Raw genomic sequence first — 23171 nt, 5'->3', positions numbered from 1 at the left:
CTGGTTACGTACTCTCTATCTTGTTATACTGACTTTGTGTCTTTCTCCTACCCTTTGACCACGGCTTGTTTCTCGTTATTCTGTTTTCTGGTTCCCCTTACTCGGCTTGTCTCCTGACTATTCTGTGTGTGCTTAGCCCGGCCACTCTAAGGACCGGTACTGCACACTTTCTGTGTGTGTGTCTGTGTGTGTGTTAGCGTGTTGGGTTCCCAGAATCGTGACAGCTGTAAGCCGTCGGCAATAGTGCGGTAATTCAGAGCCGGTGATTGTCTCCGGCACTCCTCGGACCATTAGGTTCCTTGCCCTATTCCGGTCCTCCATGCCAGCCAGTTGGACTTGTTGGTCCACATATTGCTTGCGGAGGGAGCTCAGCGCCGCGCCCGTGGTGCTTTGTGCTAGTTTGGTGTCCCCCAGGCCTACCTCCAAATTTGCCACTTTGTTGGTGAGTGTGGTTATGTCTGCTCTTACCAGTACCATGTCCGCTTGGAACATGGACTGAATGTCCTCAACCAAAGCTTTAATATCTGCCTTAGTGGCTGTTGCAGCGTCCCCCATGTCCATGGGTCCCTGAGGTACCTGTAGTGCTCGGTTAGGTATTGCAGGCTCTGCATAGTAGCTGTCCTCGTCCGAGGATTGTGTGGTATAAGCTTCAGGCACCATCTTGGAACCTGCAGGCCGTGAGGCTGCGCGGAGAAAAGCTCCGATATCTCTGGATCCCATGCTTGGATCTGCTTTCTGCTTTTTGCTCTTTTTCCCCATAGTGTGGTGCTGCTGTGTGTCAGCTTAGGAGCCCGGTGTGTTCGTGGATTGCGGCACTGGTCGGGTTAATTCCAGTGTCTCGATGATGTGTTCTTTTGACGTGAAGTAGTGGACTCGCATGAGCACATCCCTGGGAGTTGAGGGCGCAAAAAATCCTGGCCTTGGCAGATGGTGGAGACGGTGGAGACAGGGTCTTGAACAAGGCTGTTGTATAGTCCTGCAGTTCAGAAGGTTTGATTTCTTCCGGTATGCCGCGCAGGCATATATTATTGTGCCTGTCGCGATTCTCGTGGTCTCCACTATTGCCGAGAGAGACTATAATCTCGCCTCAAAGAATTCGTAGGCTTTGGCCAAATTATTGTGAGCCTCAATAATCAACTCAGTTTTATCTTATAGTTGCGTGGTGGACTCACCTATGGCTTTGATGTTGGCATGTACATCCTGGGCCAGCTTTGTAAACTCTGCTTGTAAGATGTGCTGTAGTTCTTGTAGCATTCTCTGCAGTGCCATTTCCGAGGCAGGGGCTGTGTTTGTTGTCGAGATAGTGGTGCTGTCACTCCTGTCAGAGCAGGCCGTAGGCGATGTAGGCCCATCTGTGCCATCTTGGATTTGAGCACGTGGCGGTGTTAATGCTGATATTTGAATCACTGCAGGGCGCAGTTTTCTGGTTTTTTTTGCCGGTTCGCTGTGACATGGTGGCTTTCCTTAATCCGGGGATATTTTTCCATGTATGTTGAGGTAACCTATGCTCTGCTTATTGCTGTGTTTTGGGTCACCCTCACAGGAGCTGACGGCTCACGCGTACATGTCCACGAGCTGCCAAGCCACGCCTTCCAGATTTTTTGAAGATTTTAAATCCTCAAAATTCTCTGGTACATCCCACTATTAAGGAGATGATTTATGAAGAATGGGGGAAACCCGAGAAGAGGTCTACATTAAAAAATAACTGTAGTAATTCACAAACAAAGGATACCGCACTCACACTTAGGAATCCAGTTGCTTATCAGGGCCGAGATTGGCAAAACCCAGTTTAATAGGTAAAATAAATTCGGTCCAGGCACTCAGGATTACTGCAGGAAGGCAGATTATTGTAATAAAAACTGCAACGTTATGGCCTACACAGAGGCTTGATAAAGGCCTCTGTGTAGGCTGAAATGTTGCAGTTTTTGTTACAATAAACCTTCTTTCCTACAGAAATCCTGAGAATTTGGACCTAATTAATTTTATCTACATGTAAAAATAAGACTTAAAAAAAGCTATCCCTTTGCCTCATAGGACTGTAAATCTTGGACACCCATTCCAATAGACTCCATGGCATACTTAAGAGAACCCATTGTGATAAGGTGAATGGGGTGGTCTCCGAGGGAGTTTATATTTCAACTCCATTGTTCAGAGAGGCATATGATCTTTAACCCCAGGGGGAGTGTGTATGTATAGAACTTAAGTGCATATTTAGTTATGGGCCCCTGGGGTGGAGCATTTGGAGAGAAGGGTGGGCCAGTGCTCCACTCCGCTGTTTATTTGTTTTTCTTGGGAGACTAGGTCCAGGCCAGGGTTTGGACTGTCTCCAACCCACTGCTCAGCTGCAGGTAATCAGCTTCAGCAGTGGGAATAAACCCCTCCCTGCTAGGCAGGTAAGGGAGAATGTTTGTTTGTTTCTCTCTTGAAGGGCTGGAAGCAGCAGGCTGACTAAACACTGGAGTGCAGAGAGCTGACAAAGACACTAGGGTAGTGAAACCAATATTATTTTTGTTATAGTTTAACCCCTGAGAGATAGGGAATCTGATGTTAGTTAGTGATAAGCTAGGCTTTTGTTTATAGGGATTTGTGTTACATTATTGTTTTTTTTTTTTGCTGTTGTCTCCGTGGTGAAGCTCAACAATAAAGTGCCTGGAATTAAGTTACTTTTAAAATACTGTGCATGTTTGTACCCAAAAGGACCGTGCTAACTGCAGACAAGGATCACACCATGAAGAAAAGATTGGATTCCAATGTTATCAATTATTTGTTGCTGGGCTTTGCTCTTCATCCAGTTATTGCTCTCACAGCACTATCCAGAGCAGTTAAAGTTTGGCTGCACAACCTGAAAGAAGACATATCCAGAGGAGTGAGTAGAGACCATCTTATCAATAACCTCAGAGATTTCAAGATTGCTTCAGAATGCAGCTTGGTAGCCTCCTTGGACATAACCAGGATCATTGCAATTTGCAGCCACTAGAATGGCTCTCTGGCTTCATTCCTGGGGAGCTGACTATGATTCCAAAGCTTTCTTATGTTCCTAGGCTTTTCAGGGAGACCACCTTTTTGGGAAAGTTTTAGATTAGGCTATTATAAAAGGCAGCTGACAGCAAAAAACGTGTTTCTGCCTCAAGGAAAATAATCCTTTTGTTAGTCATCATGAAAAGACAAAAATTTTCAAGATTGATCCTTTCGGGAAAGCAGATTCTACCGTCTTGGAAAAAAAAACTCTGAAAATTTCTCCAGGATGGTTTCCTACTTGTCTTCCTCCAATACCAAAACCAATAGAGGAAGAGGATCCCTCACTACTACTAAAAGTTTCTACAGCTGTGCTGGCAAAGCCAGAATGCATAGGTGGAAGACTCCAACACTTCCACTCACTCTGGGCCAAAAATATTTTAGATTCTTGGGTCCTGTCTATTATAGAGCAAGGTTACAGGATAGAATTCAAGATTTTTCCAAAGATCAATGTTTTCAAGGGGTCTTCTGTTCCTCTAGGAAAAAAAGGACAAGCCAGGTCAGAAAACATTTTCAAGCTTCTTCAACTGGGAGTAATAGAAGAAGTTCCTTATCCAGAAATATTCAGAGGTCTATACTCCAATGTATTTCTGACCCCAAAATCCAATGGGAGTTGGAGACTCATAATAGATCTAAAGAGTCTAAACACATAACCGAAGGAGCTGTCTTATTCCTTTCATAAATCAAGGAGATTGGGTAACTTCGATAGACTTAAAGGATGCTTATTACCAGATTCCCATGCACAAGCAACACTTCAAGTCCCTTCGCTTTTTCATCTTTACAATACATTTCCAGTTCAAAGGCCTTCCATTTGGCCTAAGCCTGGCTCCCAAGCTTTTCACAAATCTTCAGCCTCCTCCTTACTTAGGAACAAAGACAATACAATATTTCACTACCTGGATGTTACTCTGATCATTCAATAAACATTCAATAAAGCCGTGTCCCACACCAATCAAGCATTGTCATGTCTTAAGGAACATGGTTGGATAATCAACAAAGAGAAAAGCTCAATAACTCCCTTATAACAAATAGTGTTATTGGGGACTCTAATAGACATGAAAGCTTAGAAAATTAATCTCTCCCCCGAAAGATCGTCACAAATCAAATAGAAGATTCTTCAAATCTTTAAAAAACAGCCAGGACCTATATGAGCAGGCTGGGTTCTCTGACTTCTACAATCAGTCTTGTTCGCTGGTACCAATGAAACTCTGGACTGATTCAGAAGAACTTCCTGAACCAGTTCAACAACAAGAGATCCGACTGGGACCAATGCATTTACATTCCTCATTGGGTGAAGTATCAACTAAGATGGTATCTTCTTGTATTAGAAGCTACAGGATGTTTAAATAAAGTTCAATACTCACATGGTTAAAACTACTCTGCAACTATCTTGGACCAGGGCGCATGTGTGAAATGTCAGGAACACCCACTATTAGATAACATGTGTAAGAGATACGTTTTAGTTTAATAATTGGATGTAACCATAGTAATGTAGGTGTAATTTCTGTATTCTCTGTATATGTATGGGATATGTCACTTACAGTATATATTCTTTGTTTGGAAACTGACTAGTGCCCAGTACATCGTATCTTTATAATAAAGGTGCTGGGACTTTGCAGCTGCAAAATAATAAACAGCCTTTGTTCTTCAATGACCTGCGTCTGGAGTGTCCTTGTTTAATCTCTGGCTCGAGTAGAATACAACATTCTCAGGGGCTTCCCTCTAGAAGATCCATCTTGGCAAACCATTACCATGGATGTCAGTCTAACAGGATGGAGAGCACACACAGAAATAACAAATATTCATAGATCCTGGCATCCAGCATTCAAATCTCAGGGAGTTAAAAGCCATCTCTCATGCTGTCAGAAAACTAAAACATGTCATCAAGAGCCCTTGGATTTTAATCAGGGCAGTGGAGGCATATATAAACCATCAAGGAGGCACACAAATCAATAAACTCATCCAAGAACTTTCTCCTCTGTCCTGGTCTCAACACCACTTAATGTGTATTCTTATAAATGCATCCTGCAATTTCCTCCAGCATCACCTCCACAAGATACATGATACTTGGGAGGTATAACTGGTTTAGTGGTTTCTGTCAAAAAGATTCTGTAATTAGGCCCATCATAATTGTCAGCACCAGGCCCAATAGGTTCTTAATCCAAACCTACCCAAATACGTATCACAAAACATAATTAGTTACCTGTGCACTCTACCAAATCCCTATGCATATTTAAATGAAAAGGTTTTAATATCACTCCAGTGACCATTAAAGTGTTAGCTCACCTGCCCCATTAAGGCAAACTTCTAAGGGAAGTCCTACAATGACAATTTACCTTGCTGCTTTCAGATAAAAGGTATCCAATGATAGAGAAGGGTATATTTATGAACTCCTGCACACTTATTAATCCTTAATAGGGTACACATGAAATAGGTGGAAGAACTGTAACATGGCTGTGCAATACATATACAAACACACAAAACAATTAAAGGACCACTATAGGCACGCAGACCACTTAAGCTCAATGCCGCGCATGCGCATTCAGCCAATGACGTCGGAAGGAGGAGGAGAGTCCCCAGCACCGAGGAAGCTTGGCGCTGGAGAAAGGTAAGGGATTAACCCCTTCTTCCTCCTTCAGCCCGGCGGGAGGGGGACCATGAGGGTGGGGGGGACCTATTAATACTATAGTGCCAGGAAAACAAGTTTGTTTTCCTGGCACTATAGTGGTCCTTTAAGCTCTGTAAGCAGTTTTGGTGTATATAGCATGCCCCTGCAGTTTTATTATTCAATTTTCAGCAAGTTAAATAATTTCCTTTATGCTGCCCTAGCCACATCACCCCTTACTGTGACTCACACAATTTTAATTAAAAAAAAAGGAACATTTTGTTTTTATCAGATATTAGACCACAGTGTTTATTTATAATTTACTTGATACGTTCTTTTCTCCTACTTATGTAGACTTCAGCAGGCAATCAACAGGGCAGGATATAAACAATTCTAAATTAAACAAATTGTGCAATAAGAGAACCTAAAACGTTTAGACACTAAAGTCAGTCCCAGGAAGTGAAGATATGGTTAGAGCTGCATAAACAAAGTAATTTAACTTCTATATAGCAAAGGATTTTGCTGTTAAACTGCAGGGCCTTATCACCATAAAACCACTTAATTTATGTCGCACAAAATTATTTTGCTAACAGAAATAATACAAACATTGGGAAAGAACTTATTCATGATGCTGTACTTACTTTTTTCAGTCTTGAAAGACCATTGTGAGCCCGAATTGCTGACAATAGTGCAGACCTCTCATTTTCTGCCTCCGCAAAATTATTTTCCTCTCCATTTGTTAGTGAACTCTAATGTAAATATAGGATTGTATGTTAATTTATATTAATGTAAAAATAGTTTTACTTTATGGCCTAACTGAGCATACACCCTCACCAAAACAATATTGCATTATACATTTTGAAACACACACAAATGTATAGATAGGTAGATAGAAAGATAGATAGATATCAATACAAAAAGATAAGTCCTGCGCTCAGTCCCATCACTCCTGGGCGACAGCAATGGCCACATTACACATCAGCCCCAATATATACAGTAAAAACCAAAGAAAAAGTTACATGCGCTCGCTCCTAAATCCCTATGTATATTTAAACAAATGGCCATTGGAAGGAATGTCCGCCTGCCAACGTTAAGGCAGACCCCCCTTGGCGTCTCCTGTACTGACCTTTCACCTTGCTTCCTTGAGCTTCTGGCAAAGATATCTCTAATGAGACAGAGAGGGGTATTTTTTTTATATATATGACGTTGGCAGGCGGGCATTCCTTCCAATGGCCATTGGAGAAACTAAATTTTATTACCTCCATTTGTTTAACTATACATAGGGATTCAGGAGAGAGCGCATGTAACTTTTTCTTTGGTTTTTACTAGACAGATATATACCCCCACTCCTATTTGCGCAAGCCTTTATTCCTTTTCCCAAAGGTTTCAACCCTTCCATATTTTATGCTTCTTCATCCTCTATCAATTTTGCCTTTCCACTGGATTCTGGCAATAATGTAGAGTCAGTGGCGTACTTACAGGGGTCGCAATTGCGACCGGGCCCGGCCGCACTGTGGGCCCCTGCTGTCATTATCAGATAATAACATTCTTCCTGGTGCTGTGGGCGGCCTCGGCAGATAGCTGGCTGGCTGGCTGCTCTGAGTCTCAGACTCAGTGACTGATGCAGCAGGTAAGCTGGGGCCGGTATGCTGTCTGACTGGGGCATGTGGTGCAGGGAGTGGGGGTGGAGAGTAAAAGGTTCTTGTTGTGTCACATGAAAAGGGTTCACTAACCACAGTAAACAGTGGTTTAACCCACACAGAGGGTCATCAAGCATCCAAATACCTTGTTTGGTATCTCACTAGTATTGCATTACCACCTCCTGTAAGCAATATTAATTTTGTCTAAATCTAAACAACATTCAGTAGCTGAGCATTGCAGCTGAAACAAAGCCAATATTTGCCATGCCATCCATATATAAATGTCATTGGTAGTCAGAGTGAATGGAACTTCTGATTTGGTGACTATGCCAACTAAGGATCCCCACGTGTACCCACAGTTTGTGTCACACTACTCAAAAGCAATATGAAACAGAACTAAGGACATGCAGCCATTATAGCTTGCTCCTTAATATGAAGAACAATCACCAATCACTTTCTGATTTGGTGAAAGCACAGCATTTTTAGCATTTTCTAAACAATAAAAATATATATTTTTTGTTCCATTATATATAATACACATATATACACCAACGGATCACTAGGTCAGAGCATCTCCAAAACAGCAACTCTTGTGGGGTGTTATCCACATGCAGTAGTTAGTACCTATCAAAAGTGGTGCAAGGAAGGAACCAGCATTAGAGTCATGGGCACCCCAGGGCCGCCATCAGGGGGTGACAACCATAACAGTTGTCACGGGCCCGGCGGCCCTTCCTTCAGGGGCCCGGTCAGCGCTGTGGCCGTTGTATAGCCCGACCGGGCCCCTTTAAAAAAAAAAAAAAAGCAGCTGCAAGTGATCACTTCCTCCCAGCTCACTCCGCGCGTGAGGAGCGCGCGCCCAGCCGTGAAGAGGGAGAGCCAGGCAGTGAAGAGGGAGCCGCGCCGACTCCCATCATCCCCAGCCACCCTCCTGCAAAGAAAAGGTAAGAGACAGGAGGGTGGCTGTGTGTGTGAGCTGTGTGTGTGCATGTATGTATGTGTGTCTGTGTCTGTATGCATGCATGTATGTCTGTATGTATGTCTATGTATGTTTGTCTGTCTGTATGTGTATGTCTGTATGCATGTGTGTCTATGTATGTATGTCTGTCTGTATGTCTGTGTGTATGTCTATGTCTGTCTGTCTGTGTCTGTCTGCATGTATGTGTATGTATGTCTGTCTGTCTGTGTCTGTCTGCATGTATATGTCTGTATGCATGTATGTCTGTGTGTCTGGATGCATGTATGTGTATGTCTGTCTGTCTGTCTGTGTATGTCTGTCTGTGTATGTATGTCTGTCTGCATGCATGTATGTCTGTCCGTATGTCTATGTATGTATGTATGTATGTCTGTATGCATGCATGTCTGTGTGTATGTATGTGTGTATGTATGTCTGTATGCATGTATGTCTATGTATGTATGTCTGTGTGTATGTCTATGTCTGTCTGACTGCATGCATGTATGTCTACGTATGTATGTCTGTCTATGTATGTTTGGGTATGTCTGTATGCATACATGTATGTCTGTATGCATGTATGTCTGTCTGTATGTATGTCTATGTATGCATATATGTATGTCTGTATGCCATTATATATGTATATATGTATGTCTGTATGTCAGTATGAATGTATGTCTGCATATCCTTATGAACGTAGGTCTGTGTGTATGTGTGTATGGATGTCTGTATGCATGTATGTCTGTCAGTATGTCTGTATATATGCATGTATGTCAGCCTGTATGTATGTATGTCTGTATGCCATTATGAATGTATGTCTGTGTATGTCTGTATGCCATTATGAATGTATGTGTGTATGGATGTCAGTGTCTGTATGTATGAATGTGTGTGTGTGTGTGTGTGTGTGTGTGTGTATGTATGTATGTCGGTGTCTGTATGTATGTATATGTCTTTATGTCCTCTTGCATGTGTGTCTGTATGTATGTTAGTATGTGTCTGTCTGTCACTATGTATGCCTGTGTGTATGTCTCAGTATGTGTGTGTCAGTATGTATGCCTGTATGCGTGTATGCGTGTATGTCTGTTTCAGTATGTGTGTCTGTTAGTATGTATCTGTGTCCTTTTGTATCAGTGTGTGCGTTTGTGTCTGTGTGTGGACCCAGTGGGCGGTATTTGGAGGCGGGCCCCAGGGGGCCCAGACCCTGAGCTGAGTTAGGGGCCCCAAAATTTCTGGTGGCGGCCCTGGGGCACCCAATACTCATTTAGGCACGTGGAGAATGAAAGATAGCCTATTTGGTACGATCGCACAGAAGATCTACTACAGTAGCTCAGATTGCGAAAATTTTTAACGCTGGCCATGACAGAAAGGTGTCAGACCACACACTGCATCACAGTTTGCTGCGTATGGGTCTATGTAACTGTACCATAGAACAATAGAGGAAGGATGCCTGTCACATGAATCAAAAACAATGTAATGTTTTGTGGTCCCAGGACATACTTGAAAATTAGAGAAACCTCAATGTATCCTTCCCAATAAAATATTTTATAAATACATAAATAAAACATTTATTTTCGATAAAGTGGATTATGCATCTGTGTGATGTGCTGGAACAACAAATCCGATCTATTAAGGCCCCAGCTTGCAACCATGCAGCAAACAGTTGGTTTGCTTAACCATTAGCTAAAATATGTCCTGCATAAAGAGGCCAAAGTAGGTAGCCAGGCGTGTCCTTCATGCGCGTTCTGTAGCATGGGTATGGAGGCGGGTGAGTGAGGGGCTAAAACGCTGGGGCATGCAATATCGTCCTTACATTATTTAAGCCAACTTCTCGCAGTATGGCATAGCTCGCTGTAACAGCGTTAACATGTTAAACAATCATGTCAAACAGGTGCTAATGATAATTAATGTGATGATGAATCATTAAGTGAAGTAAAAATTGGTGTACTAGCAAAACCATTAACAGATTTATTTAACCAATTATTGTTAACAGGAGTAGACCCAGAAGATTGGAAGTTAGCGAATGTTGTGCCCATTCACAAGAACGGTAGTAGGGAGGAGTCGGACAACTATAGGCCAGGAAGCCTTACTTCAGTAGTGAGGAAAGTAATGGAAACCATGTTAAAGGATAGGATTGTTGAACATCTAAAATTACTTGGATTTTAAGATCAGAGACAACATGGATTTTACTTCAGGGAGATCATGCCAAACTGATCTTATTGATTTTTTTGATTGGGCAACTAAAATAATAGATCAGGGTGTTGCAGTAGACATTGCTTACCTAGATTTCAGTAAGGTTTTTGACACTGTTGCACATAGAAGGCTTGCAATAAACTGCAATCTTTAAGTTTGGATTCCAATATTGTTGAATGGGTTAGGCAGTGGCTGAGTGCAGGGGCGGACTGAGAGCCTTTGGGGCCCCCGGGCAAAATTAGATCCCAGGCCCTTTGAAGGCCAAATATATGTGCATTAAATAAATGTTAAATATAACTCATAATACGGCATTCCTTTGGATGTGTATATTGTGAAGACCTGTGTATTAATGCATGTTTGTATTTGAGTCTGTGTGAATGCACTTGTGCATGTCTGGATGACTACATGTGCTTTTTTTGTATATAGTGTCAGTGTGAATGCATATGTGACAGGTGACAGAGTGTGTGAGGGAGAAGGTGACAGGTGGAAGAGTGTGGGAGGTTGTGACAGGTGGCAGATTGAGGGGGTACCTGGTGGCAGAGTGAGGGGGTACCTGGTGGCAGAGTGAGGGAGGGGTTGACTGGTGACAGAGTGAGGGAGTGGGTGACTAGTGACAGAGGGAGGGAGAGGGGGTGACTAGTGACAGAGTGAGAGAATGGGTGACTAGTGGCAGAGTGAGGGAGGGAAGAGATGACTAGTGGCAAAGTGAGGGAGGGAAGGGATGACTGGTGACGGAGTGAGGGGATGACTGGTGACCGAGTGAGGTAGTGACTAGTGACAGAGTGAGAGAGTGGGTGACTGTCACTAGTCACTCCCTCCCTAACTCTGTCACTGTGTCACCCGCTCTGTCACTAGTCACCCCCTCCCTCACTCTCACTAGTCACCCCCTCACTCTGTCACTAGTCACCCCCTCACTCTGTCAGTGTCACCCCCTCCCTCCCTCTGTCACTAGTCACTCCCTCCCTAACTCTGTCACTGTGAGGGAAGGGAGGGGTGACTGGTGACAGAGTGAGGGAAGGGATGACTGGTGACAGAGTGAGGGAAGGGAGGGATGACTGGTGACAGAGTGAGAGAGGGGGTGACTAGTGACAGAGTGAGGAAGGGGTGACAAGTGACAGAGTGAGGGAGGGAATGAGTGAAACAGTTACAGAGGGAGGGGGTGACTAGTGACAGAGTGCGGCAGTGGGTGACTAGTGACAGAGGGAGGGGGTGACACAGTGACAGAGTGAGGGAGATGGTGACTAGTGACAGAGTGAGGGAGGTGGTGACTGTCACTAGTCACCCCATCCCTCCCTCTGTCACTAGTCACTCCCTCCCTAACTCTGTCACTAGTCACCCCCTCCCTAACTCTGTCACTAGTCACCCACTCCCGCACTCTGTCACCCCCTCCCTCTGTCACTGTGTCACCCATTCCCTCCCTCACTCTGTGTCCCTCACGCTAGTCACACCTTCCCTCCCTTACTCTGTCACTAGTCACTCCCTCCCTCACTCTGTCACTAGTCACCCCATCCCTCCCTCTGTCACTAGTCACTCCCTCCTTAACTCTGTCACTAGTCATACCCGCCCTCACTCTGTCACTAGAGTGAGTGGGTGACTAGTGACAAGAGTGAAGAGGAGATGACTAGTGACAGGTGGAAGAGTGTGGGAGGTTGTGACAGGTGGCAGATTTAGGGGGTACCTGGTGGCAGAGTGAGTGAGGGAGGGGTTGAGTGGTGGCAGAGTGAGTGGGAGACACAGTGAGGGGGGGGTGACTGGTGACAGAGTGAGGGAGAGGGGGTGACTAGTGGCAAAGTGAGGGAGGGAAGGGATGACCGGTGACAGAGTGAGGGGATGACTGGTGACAGAGTGAGGTAGTGACTAGTGACAGAGTGAGGTAGTGACTAGTGACAGAGTGAGGGAGGGGGTGACTGTCACTAGTAACCCCATCCCTCTCTCTGTCACTAGTCACTCCCTCCCTAACTCTGTCACTGTGTCACCTGCTCTGTCACTAGTCACCTCTTACCTCACTAGTCACCCCCTCACTCTGTCACTAGTCACCCCCTCACTCTGTCACTGTGTCACCCCATCCCTCTCTCTGTCACTAGTCACTCCCTCCCTAACTCTGTCACTGTGTCACCCGCTCTGTCACTAGTCACCCGCTCCCTCACTAGTCACCCCCTCCCTCACTAGTCACCCCCTCACTCTGTCACTAGTCACCCCCTCACTCTGTCACCCCCTCCCTCTATCACTAGTCACTCCCTCCCTAACTCTGTCACTGTGAGGGAAGGAAGGGGTGACTGGTGACAGAGTGAGGGGATGACTGGTGACAGAGGGAGGGAGGGAGTGGGTGACTTGTGACAGAGTGGGGGAGAGGGTGACTAGTGACAGAGTGAGGGGGTGATTAGTGACAGAGTGAGGGAGGGAATGGGTGACACAGTGACAGAGGTAGGGGGTGCCTAGTGACAGAGTGCGGCAGTGGGTGACTATCACTAGTCACCCCATCCCTCCCTCTGTCACTAGTCACTCCCTCCCTAACTAGTCACCCCCTCACTCTGTCACTAGTCACCCACTCCCGCACTCTGTCACTAGTCACCCCCTCCCTCTGTCACTGTGTCACCCATTCCCTCCCTCACTCTGTGTCCCTCACGCTAGTCACCCCTTCCCTCCCTTACTCTGTCACTAGTCACCCCCTCCCTCACTCTGTCACTAGGGGAAGGGTGATTAGTGCCTACCTTTCTCTCTGCTTCCTCTTCTCTCCCAGGCTGCTGCTCCTTCCCCTGCTGATCGGCTCTGTGTGAGAGGAGTAAACAGGAAGTGATGTCACTTCCTGTCCCGCCTCTCCCATCACACAGAGCCGCGAGGGACAAGAGAAGGAGACCTGGCAGAGAGGAGGTGAAGCTGTCAGGTCTCCTTTGAGGATGGGGGGGGGGGGGGTGACATGCAGAGCGGTAGGTTGTGGGGCCCTGCACTCCAGTTGGAGAGATCTTTTTTTTCTGTCCATTCACTTTTTCACACCAGTCTAAAACATTTGCACATATTCGTGTATATGTTCATGAAGAAGCTCAAAAGCACTGTTGGACCACTTTAGTAGCTTTTATGATTCAGTGCATAGGCCGCATGTCAATTTAGTGGATTACACATGGGTAGGAAGAGGCACATCATATTTATCTACTCCAAGGCACAATAAGTTGTTTAATGTAAAAACAACAGTGGTGTTGTATTTTGTGAAATATATTTTAATGCTTGCTTTAATTTTCCCAATTTAAGAATAGCCTACCAAGCTAATGCCACGTGCATAAACTAGGTTCTTGGAAAAAAAGGTTAAGAACTACTGATCTAGTTGATAGAAAATTATGTGGTTTGGTAATAATGGAATCAATATACATGACATACACTTATACTGAAAAATTCTACACCACTTTACTTTATTTAAGTTAAAGAAGCCTTGAGGTAATTTCATTTTCAACTAACAATCACATTGTGACATACAGTGATATATGTGTAAAGGTTTAACTTAAATGATAGCACATAAATGATTCTTAACTAACATTTGCTTCTTTTCTAAATGTTTAACTTTTACAAAATCCTATTTCATACCAAAAATTATTTTATCATTGGTTTTCAGTTATTTATGTTTTTATCCACTGAATTTTACCTGTATTTTGCGAAGCTTTTCTTTGCCTTCACCACTCTGAATAGCATCCATAAGTGCACTATGAAGTGACATGTCTTTTTGTACAGGTTTCTGGAGAACTGGTCTTAACTTTGCTTTTGGACCAAAGATAGTGTCACCTCTATCTGTCTCGTCAATTATTGTAGAAGGTATGAGATCTGGTTTGTCTTGTTTTTCAATGATAATTACAGACAATGCTGGCTCTTTACTGGACCCAAATGAATTGGATTGTTCAAGTTTAGCAGACTTGTCCCTTACAGCTTTTAGAAAGGCATTGGAAGTGGTCCCAGACATGAAACTGGCTTGAGATTCATACGGTGGAGATACATAGACACTGCGAATTGTTTCTAGCTTTTGTTCTGATACAGTTACAGATTTATTTTGCAAGATATTTAGAGATCCATTGAGCCTATAGTGCTCATAAAACAATTTATCATTTTTTTTATTAATCTGCATATGTGCATGAACAACATTGCTTGTGTTGGTCAGTTCTCTTTTTGGATGGTTTTCTTTCGTTAAAACATTACTGCTGGTAAGTGTTTTATATTCTGCACTTGTTTCCTGACGTTCTACAGTTATATTCTGAATATTTGGCTCTCTCACAGCAATGCTACTGCTTTTTGAAGAAGGTAATATTTGATAACCGCTGTAAGTTTCCTGTATGGCTTCTACCTTTTCCAGTGATTTCATAAATGATGGTTCAGTATTCTTGAAAATGGCAGATGCAACATATTGGCTTGATGTTCTTTGGGTAGGTTTTAAAAAAGGCAGATCTGTTCTCAACTTGTTGGTATGCTCTAATATAATCATTTTCTCTTGAGGAATTGTTGGCTGCACTAGTTTGTTTTGTTTTACTCCATTAACTCTGTCACTTGCATGATTTTTAAGTGTCTGCTGTGTTAATCCTTTTGATGATCGAGGATTGAATTTAGTATCTGGTTCTTGGTGATTCAACTTAACACTTTTAACAGGTGCAATATTTTTGCCAGGTTGCTCTTTGGAGGCCCCTACTTGCTTATCCATGGAATTTGATCTCCAGAACTCTTTGGCTTTTTCAACAAGAGGACCTTCTATTTCAATACTGGAAATATCATTTGAATATTTCTTATCAAATGAAGATTGTGGGTTGATTAGGTTTCCAAGATCATCTATCTTAATGGCACTGGCTGAAATAGAAACGTCTCTGTCATATTTCTTTACATCCGGCTTGGGTGGAACTACAGTAAATGTCCTCATACCAAATTTTGGTTCATATGTTTGTTGTCTCCATAAAGACGCTTTTGCAGGTTCTGATGCTTTATTACCAATTTTTTGCACAGGTGAGGTCTGTTCTGTTACATTTGTGAAATTGTTTTCTACTATTTGCTTATTTTTAATTGTTTGCCCTTTTTTAGTAAACAATTCAGGTCTTTCTTTATCTAGCCCTGAATCTGATCTTAGCATGGTAGAAGGGAAAAGCATTGATGACTTTGATTCCTTTAATTCATTTGTTTGTTCACATTTGTTTACACTACTGCCATTGTAATATTTTCTTTGTAATGATCCCTGCATGAATGGATCTTTGTTCTGTTTAGGATTTTTGTCATGAGATTCCAATCCTGGTGAATAAGGTGATTTACTTTTTGTCCTCTCTTGTCTGCTTTCATTCCGTTCATAATTGTTCTTAGATTGATCTATGGCTTTGCAGTGGACATTTCCTTGTAACATATTGTGTTCCTTTGAATCAGTTGTTTCATTTGCATTTACTTTTAAAGTATAAATATTCACTTCAGGGATTTCATCTATTATTGTCACCGGAACTTCAAGATCAATTTCTGTTCTTGACCTATATGAAGCCGCATGATCAATATTTCTGACTTCTGTTTCATCCATATCTGAAAAATAAATAAATACAATTTCAAAAGCTGGTATTTTTGCAACCTAGCAATGCCCCTGAATGATAATAATAAAATATATAATTATTCACTGATTGAAGAAAAGAACATACATGGTATAGGAGGTAGAGAGGAGAGGACAGTGTCTAATGTGGCAGGGAATGCATTTTACCAGTCTCAGCAATTCTTCTAGTTTTATTTAAGCAAAAGTGTCTCTCACCTCAAAATTGTTTTTCTTCCGGTCTGGTCAATGCAGGACTGGATGAGCTATTCCTTTAAGGGGCAGTAGAGGCTGTGCGCCTGTCGCCTTGCCCATCAGTGAGCAATATTTTCCTGGTTCTAAAAAAAGGGTGGCCAGATGTGGCCAGTGATCAATCGCCATTCTCTGACTGCTCTGGTGTAGTACAGGCATTTCAAGATTAAGGGAAATCACTTTCTTTGCGTTTTGTTCCTCACTGGAGATTGGAAGGTGAAACTGGACCTCAAGGACACATACCTCACGGTCCTCATCACCGCAGAGTCCAGAGACTTTTTACATGCCTGCCCTTTTCTCTCTTGATGGCACCTTGGTGTTTCACCAAGCTGCTGCGACGATATATGGCCTTGTTGCATGCCAGAGGTATCACTCTCTGGCTTCATCTGCAGAGGACTACGCTTCCTCATAAATTTGGAGAAGTCGTAGATGACTCCCATAAGGTGGATGGAATTTCTAGAATTCCTGAATGACTCGGTCAATGAGACCCTGAGTCTACCTGCCTCCAAAGTTCGCTTCATCTGGAGTGAGATTCTCATCTCCATGGGTGGTCGCTGGTCTCTCAAGAATTCTTACCTGTACATCATCTGTTTGGAGGTACTGGCAGGTTCCTTCGCTCTCCTGAGTTTTTCTGATGGTTATCTGCATGGACAATGTGTGGGCTGTACGATACGTCAACCACCTGAATGGGACACTCGGTGGCAACACTGGCATGAGATTCTTGGAATTTCTGTTTGGCTTGGAACATCAAAGTGTGAGAGGAATACATCCCCGGCCTCTCCAACTGGGATTCTTGTTTAATGTTTGACCTCAGCAACTGAAGACTCTATCCTTCTGTTTTGCTCCCTTCTCACGCTGTGGTGTCTGCTCAGCCTAGACTTGTTCTTTACTTGCCTCAACCGGCAACTGCCCCTCTTCTTAAGCTGGCAGCCAGACTGAGACTCTCTGGCGGTGGATGCCTTTCTTCAGGATTGGAGTGGGGCTCGCCACTATGCCCCCATTCTCCATGCTGCACAGGATGCTTCTTCAGGTCTGTTGCTAGTGGGATTGATTCGTCTTGTGGCTCCCTTCTGATTGGTACAGCCTTGGTTCCTCCTGGTCCTGGAATTGGATCCCAGACTGCTCGGGCCAGACCCTCTTCTCCTTCTGGATCCCGATGGCCATCCTCACCCTCTGGTGCTTGAAGGGTGGCTTACCCTGTTGGCATGGCTAATTTTAGAGGACCTTGGGATGTCCAGGAACTTTCTAACTCCGCTAGATGCCTTCTGGCGGGTTCATGGGCCCCCGGCACTAAGGTCGTTGGCGTGTCTGGGCTGGCTGGTGCATGGCTTTGAACTTGGACAGAGATTCTCCAGTTCCTCTCATTGCTGTTCGACAGCAGCCAATCGTATCACATGCTTCCCATGTATCGCTCTGCATCTCTTTGGCTCACTAAGGGATTTTCTAGCCTTTCAGCATCCCAGTTCCACCACATTTCCTCTCACAAAAAAAAAAAAAAAAAAAAATATATATATATATATATATACACACACAGTACCTTTGTGGGTTTGCGTTTGCATTTGCAAACCTTGTGATGATTACTTTTTGCACAGTCAATAAGTCATGCTCACGCATGTATAATATGTTTGATTACCAATCATTTTCCTGGGATATTTTTCTATATCACATCATTCATTCATATCACATCTGTCCTCCAACTGCATCTCTATTAATGCTTTTTTTTTTCATGACCTAAACTTTATTTAGATTAGAAAATATAATCTACAAACTATTATTTTTTCAACTGTGTACTTGAAATGCTGCTCAATAAATGCTAAATATTTATTTATCAGAAACGTTTTATGCCCTTTTTTAACTTCTAAATTAAATCTATTGTTTGTGTTACTAGTGATCATCCACTGTTGTAATAAGTACCTTCTGAATCTTCATCCAACTCTGCAAATGTATCCTGGAATTGGGAAGCAATAAACTTGTCTTCTTCACCATCTTCAACTAATGATACATCATCCTCTGATCTGCTGGGACTACAAAAAAAATCAAAAAAAAATCTAAAGATTACTCTATATTAGGTATCATACAAAAATTAAGCTGACAAATGTTATTTATACAAAACTTATGCGAGGCTTAAAATTTGAAGTTCTATGCACAATGACTCCTGAGAATGACAAGAGAGAAGCACATGCAGCTCAGTCCTTATACTCTGGAAAGTCAGACAACTGCTGTGCATCTCTAGGAGGAAAAAAGAAGGGTATGCTGATCCTCTGTTTTTTCAAGAAAATCGCACAGAGCTGTGCAGCCATTGTTACAATATGCTGTGCTTCCATATAGCACTAAAGATCCTCACATGGAGTGGACAGTCAATGTCACGCTCACTATTCTGAATTTGCTACTCTCCAGGGATGAATTTTCACTTGCCATTGTCTAAAGGGCTGGTATAAATTTTGAGCCCTGCTAATAATATTTTCAAATGGGACATACAATATCACAGTTCAAATAAATCTTAAACATTGTTTTGTTATACTATACTGTGGCAAAAGTGACCTTGCCACTGGGGGTATTGCCCTTTGGAAACGATTATTTGGGTTTATTGGATTTTGGGACACTTTTTCTGCCCCTTTGAATACATGGGACGGTATGTGAACCCTTTGGAATGATATGGATTTCTGCACAAATTGGTCATAAAATGTGTTCTGATCATCATCTAAGTCACAACAATAGACAATCACAGTCTGCTTAAACTAATAACACACAAAGAATGAAATGTTGCCATGATTTATTGAACACACCATGTAAACATTCACAGTGCAGGTAGAAAAAGTATGTGAACCCCTAGACTAATGACATCTCCAAGAGCTAATTGGAGTGAGATGTCAGCCAACTGGAGTCCAATCAATGAGATGAGATTGGAGGTGTTGGTTACAGCTGCCCTGCCCTATAAAAAACACACACCAGTTCTGGGTTTGCTTTTCACAAGAAGCATTGCCTGATGTGAATGATGCCTCGCACAAAAGAGCTCTCAGAAGACCTACGATTAAGAATTGTTGACTTGTTTAAAGCTGGAAAGGGTTATAAAAGTATCCCCAAAAGCCTTGCTGTTCATCAGTCCATGGTAAGACAAATTGTCTGTAAATGGAGAAAGTTCAGCACTGCTGCTACTCTCCCTAGGAGTGGCCGTCCTGTAAAGATGACTGCAAGAGCACAGCGAGACTGCTCATTGAGGTGAAGAAGAATCCTAGAGTGTCAGCTAAAGACTTACAAAAGTCACTGGCAAATGCTAACATCCCTGTTACAATACAATCTACAATACGTAAAACACGAAACAAGAATGGATTTCATGGCAGGATACCACAGAGGATGCCACTGCTGTCCAAACAAAACATTGCTGCACGTTTACAGTTTGCATAAGAGCACCTGGATGTTCCACAGCAGTACTGGCAAAATATTCTGTGGACAGATGAAAGCAAAGTTGAGTTGTTTGGAAGAAACACACAACACTATGTGTGGCGAAAAAGAGGCACAGCACACCAACATCAAAACCTCATCCCAACTGTGAAGTATGGTGGTGGGGGCATCATGGTTTGGGGCTGCTTTGCTGCGTCAGGGCCTGGACGGATTGCTATCATCGAAGGAAAAATGAATTCCCAAGTTTATCAAGACATTTTGCAGGAGAACTTAAGGTCATCTGTCTACCAGCTGAAGCTCAACAGAAGATGGGTGTTGCAACAGGACAATTACCCAAAGCATAGAAGTAAATCATCAACAGAATGACTTAAACAGAAGAAAATACGCCTTCTGAAGTGGCCCAGTTAGAGTCCTGACCTAAACCCGATTGAGATGCTGTGGCATGACCTCAAGAAAGCGATTCACACCAGACATCCCAAGAATATTGCTGAATTGAAACAGTTCTGTAAAGAGGAATGGTCAAGAATTACTCCTGACTGTTGTGCACGTTTGATCTGCAACTACAGGAAACGTTTGGTTGAAGTTATTGCTGCCAAAGAAGGTTCAACCAGTTATTAAATCCAAGGGTTCACATACTTTTTCCACCTGCACTGTGAATGTTTACATGGTGTGTTCAATAAAAACACGGCAACATTTCATTCTTTGTGTGTTATTAGTTTAAGCAGACTGTGATTGTCTATTGTTGTGACTTAGATGATGATCAGATCACATTTTATGACCAATTTGTGCAGAAATCCATATCATTCCAAAGGGTTCACATACTTTTTCTTGCAACTTTTTCTTGTATATTTTAGAAGTTATAAATTTTTTTTTAAAACTGCATATTCCTGCCTGTGATAATTACTCTAACCCATTGTGTACAGTAATTATATCACAGGCAGAGGGGAGGGTTTGTTTGTCCTGACTGGGAGTGTTTAACTGTATTATAGTGTATTTGATTGGCTGTGCTACAAAACCATGTGGGTGGCAACATTGTGTAAAAATGTGTATATAAGAAACAATAAAGCCCCAGCTCAGTCTGTTCCTGTTTACACTCCAAAACTGTGTGTCGTCCAGTTATTGGAGGGAAGAATATTTGCTCGTGTCTGCTGTTCCAGCTTGCAGGAGATTCAACGGGGTAAGTCCTTGTAAGGACTAGAGCTAATTCCCCATTCGGTTCCAGAATTCCCAGGACTGAGTGTCGTCCAGTGTCTGGCGGTGTCTGCTGGAGTGCTTGGAGCCCTCAGGAAGCGCTAGGAGCATCCTTCAACGGAGGTACCCAGTTGGGGTGCCAGGTGATCCGTTACATATACTATTCTAAAAATCGGTGCAAAAAATGTAAAACAGGAGGAGTCAATAAAGGAATGTGCCTGCTGCTTTCCATAGTATTTACCGAATTCTTAGCACTTTAGATTATTTTAATAAATCGCCCCATATGTGTTTTGTCACAAGTGTGCATGATTGTCAAGTACTGGAGGAAATGTGATACAGTTAACTATAAATTAGGAAGAGTTTGAATCAGAATTTTATAATTAGAGAAAAACAAATAGCAAGAGAGGTGAGAACAAACAACAGCTCAATTAGCCTGCCCTTCGGTGGGTCCCCATCAGATCTCCAGCTGGTTTTAGCTCATCTTGTGCCATTAGAGAGAGAACATATCTGAAGCATATCAGACTGGTCCCACCTGTACGGGCAGTACAGATACGAAATGCAAGCAAGTTCCTTCTGCACGAGAGATACAGCAAACCCAGACGATCTTTTCAACCTTGTAAGGTATCATCAGTGAGGTATAGTCAATATCCCTCTAGGCACCATGAGCAAGGGGTCCACATCTGGATTGCCCTTTAAACTTAAAGAGAGAAAAAAAAAAGAGCAAGAGAGGTGAGAACGGACAACAGCTTCGGTGGGTCCCCACTCAGATCTCCAGCTGGCTTTATCTCATCTTGTGCCATTACAGAGAGAACATATCTGAAGCATATCAGACTGGTCCCACCTGTACGGGCAGTCCAGATCCGAAATGCCAGCAAGTTCCCTCTGCACAAGAGATACAGGAACCCCAGACTATCAGTTCAACATTGTAAGGTATCATCAGTGAGGTACAGCCAATATCCCTCTAGGCACCATGAGCAAGGGGTCCACATCTGGATTGCCCTTTAAACTTAAAAAGAGAAAAACAAATAGCAAGAGAGGTGAGGACAGACAACAGCTCAATTAGTCTGCCCTTTAGTGGGTCTCCGCTCAGATCTCCAGCTGGTTTTAGCTCATCTCAGACTGGTCCCACCTGTATGGGCAGTCCAGATCCCAAATGCCAGCAAGTTCCCTCTGCACGAGAGATACAGCAACCCCAGACGATCAGTTCAACCTTGTAAAGTATCATCAGTGAGGTAAAGCCAATATCCCTCTAGGCACCGTGAGCAAGGGGCCCACCTCTGGATTGCCCTTTAAACTTAAAAAGAGAAAAACAAATAGAAAAAGAGGTGAGGACAGACAACAGCTCAATTAGCCTGCCCTTCAGTGGGTCCCCGCTCAGATCTCCAGATCTTAAAGTATGTTTCTAATCTTTAGCACATATATAACGAGGACATATGAGACCACTAAAAGCTAGGATGGATTTAAAAAAAAAAGTAAAGTTCGAAAGCTGTGAAATTCACAAAATTTGCCATCTATCACCAACCTCAATTTAGCCCAAATTTAGCCCAAATTAAAACTTCTGTAGAATAAATTTCAATCTGTAAGTAAATAGTTTCAGGGTAGGATAGGGTTTACAAACATTAAGTCCCAAATAATTCCAATTCAATTTGCTTATTTGGACAATTTTTGCTATGTTTGTGTTCAACCACAATTTCCATCTTTCTCATTAAAGGGTCATGTTATAGACAGTTATCTTAAAGGACAAAAAGACACACACACACATATATATATATATATATATATATATATATATATATATATATATACACACACATTTATTATTTAAAAAAAAAAATCAGATTACAGTATAATACTGTGATCTGTATTTGGATCACTATAGGCAGTGATCAACTGTCAGGGAAGTGGTTCATTTTTTTTATCAGGAGTGGGTAAAGGGGATTATTTGTAATATTTTTTTTTTAAATGTTATTAAAACTTTTTTTAACTTTTTAAAAACTTTTTTAACTGTTACCCCTAGCTAGCCTAACACCACATTTCCCAAATTCCCCACTAGCTAAATATGTAATTTAAATATATTTTAAATAATTAATAATAATGTGTACATAATTAATGTGCCTTAACAAAAATAATTCAAAATAACTTTATTTGCTCTCTCTTACAGAGTATATACTAGAAGTAAAATGCAATTTCAATGTGGGCCAATTTTAGTTTGGTATGTTTGTCTCACAAAAAAACTAAATTGACACACAAAAGTATATATTTATGTATAAAGTATACATCACAGACTATTTACTATTTAAGAGTATTTTAACACTTTTTTTACATTTAAATTTTTTTTTACATTTAACTGCTAAATTCTGCTAAAATTTGTTATTAAAATTGTGTTTTTCATGGTTTTTT

The 23171-nt window shown here is 42.4% G+C and overlaps 1 protein-coding gene across 1 annotated transcript in view; it reads right to left on the bottom strand.

Moving 5' to 3' along the window:
* LOC134609421 (protein cordon-bleu-like) overlaps positions 1-18596 on the bottom strand; it is a 139152-nt gene extending 120556 nt beyond the window's left edge. The window contains exons 1-4 of the mRNA XM_063453097.1: positions 18523-18596; positions 18093-18202; positions 14034-15925; positions 6262-6369 (exon numbers count right to left, since the gene is read on the bottom strand). Of these exons, the coding sequence (XP_063309167.1) occupies positions 6262-6369; positions 14034-15925; positions 18093-18202; positions 18523-18596 (2184 nt within the window). The remainder of the gene's footprint in view (positions 1-6261; positions 6370-14033; positions 15926-18092; positions 18203-18522) is intronic.
* Positions 18597-23171: the final 4575 nt, after the last annotated feature.

The sequence above is a fragment of the Pelobates fuscus genome, chromosome 4, assembly GCF_036172605.1.
Source record: "Pelobates fuscus isolate aPelFus1 chromosome 4, aPelFus1.pri, whole genome shotgun sequence".
In the NCBI taxonomy this organism is placed as follows: Eukaryota; Metazoa; Chordata; class Amphibia; order Anura; family Pelobatidae; genus Pelobates; species Pelobates fuscus.
Note: the sequence above shows the minus strand (reverse complement) of the source record. Positions and strands in the feature narration are given on the sequence as shown.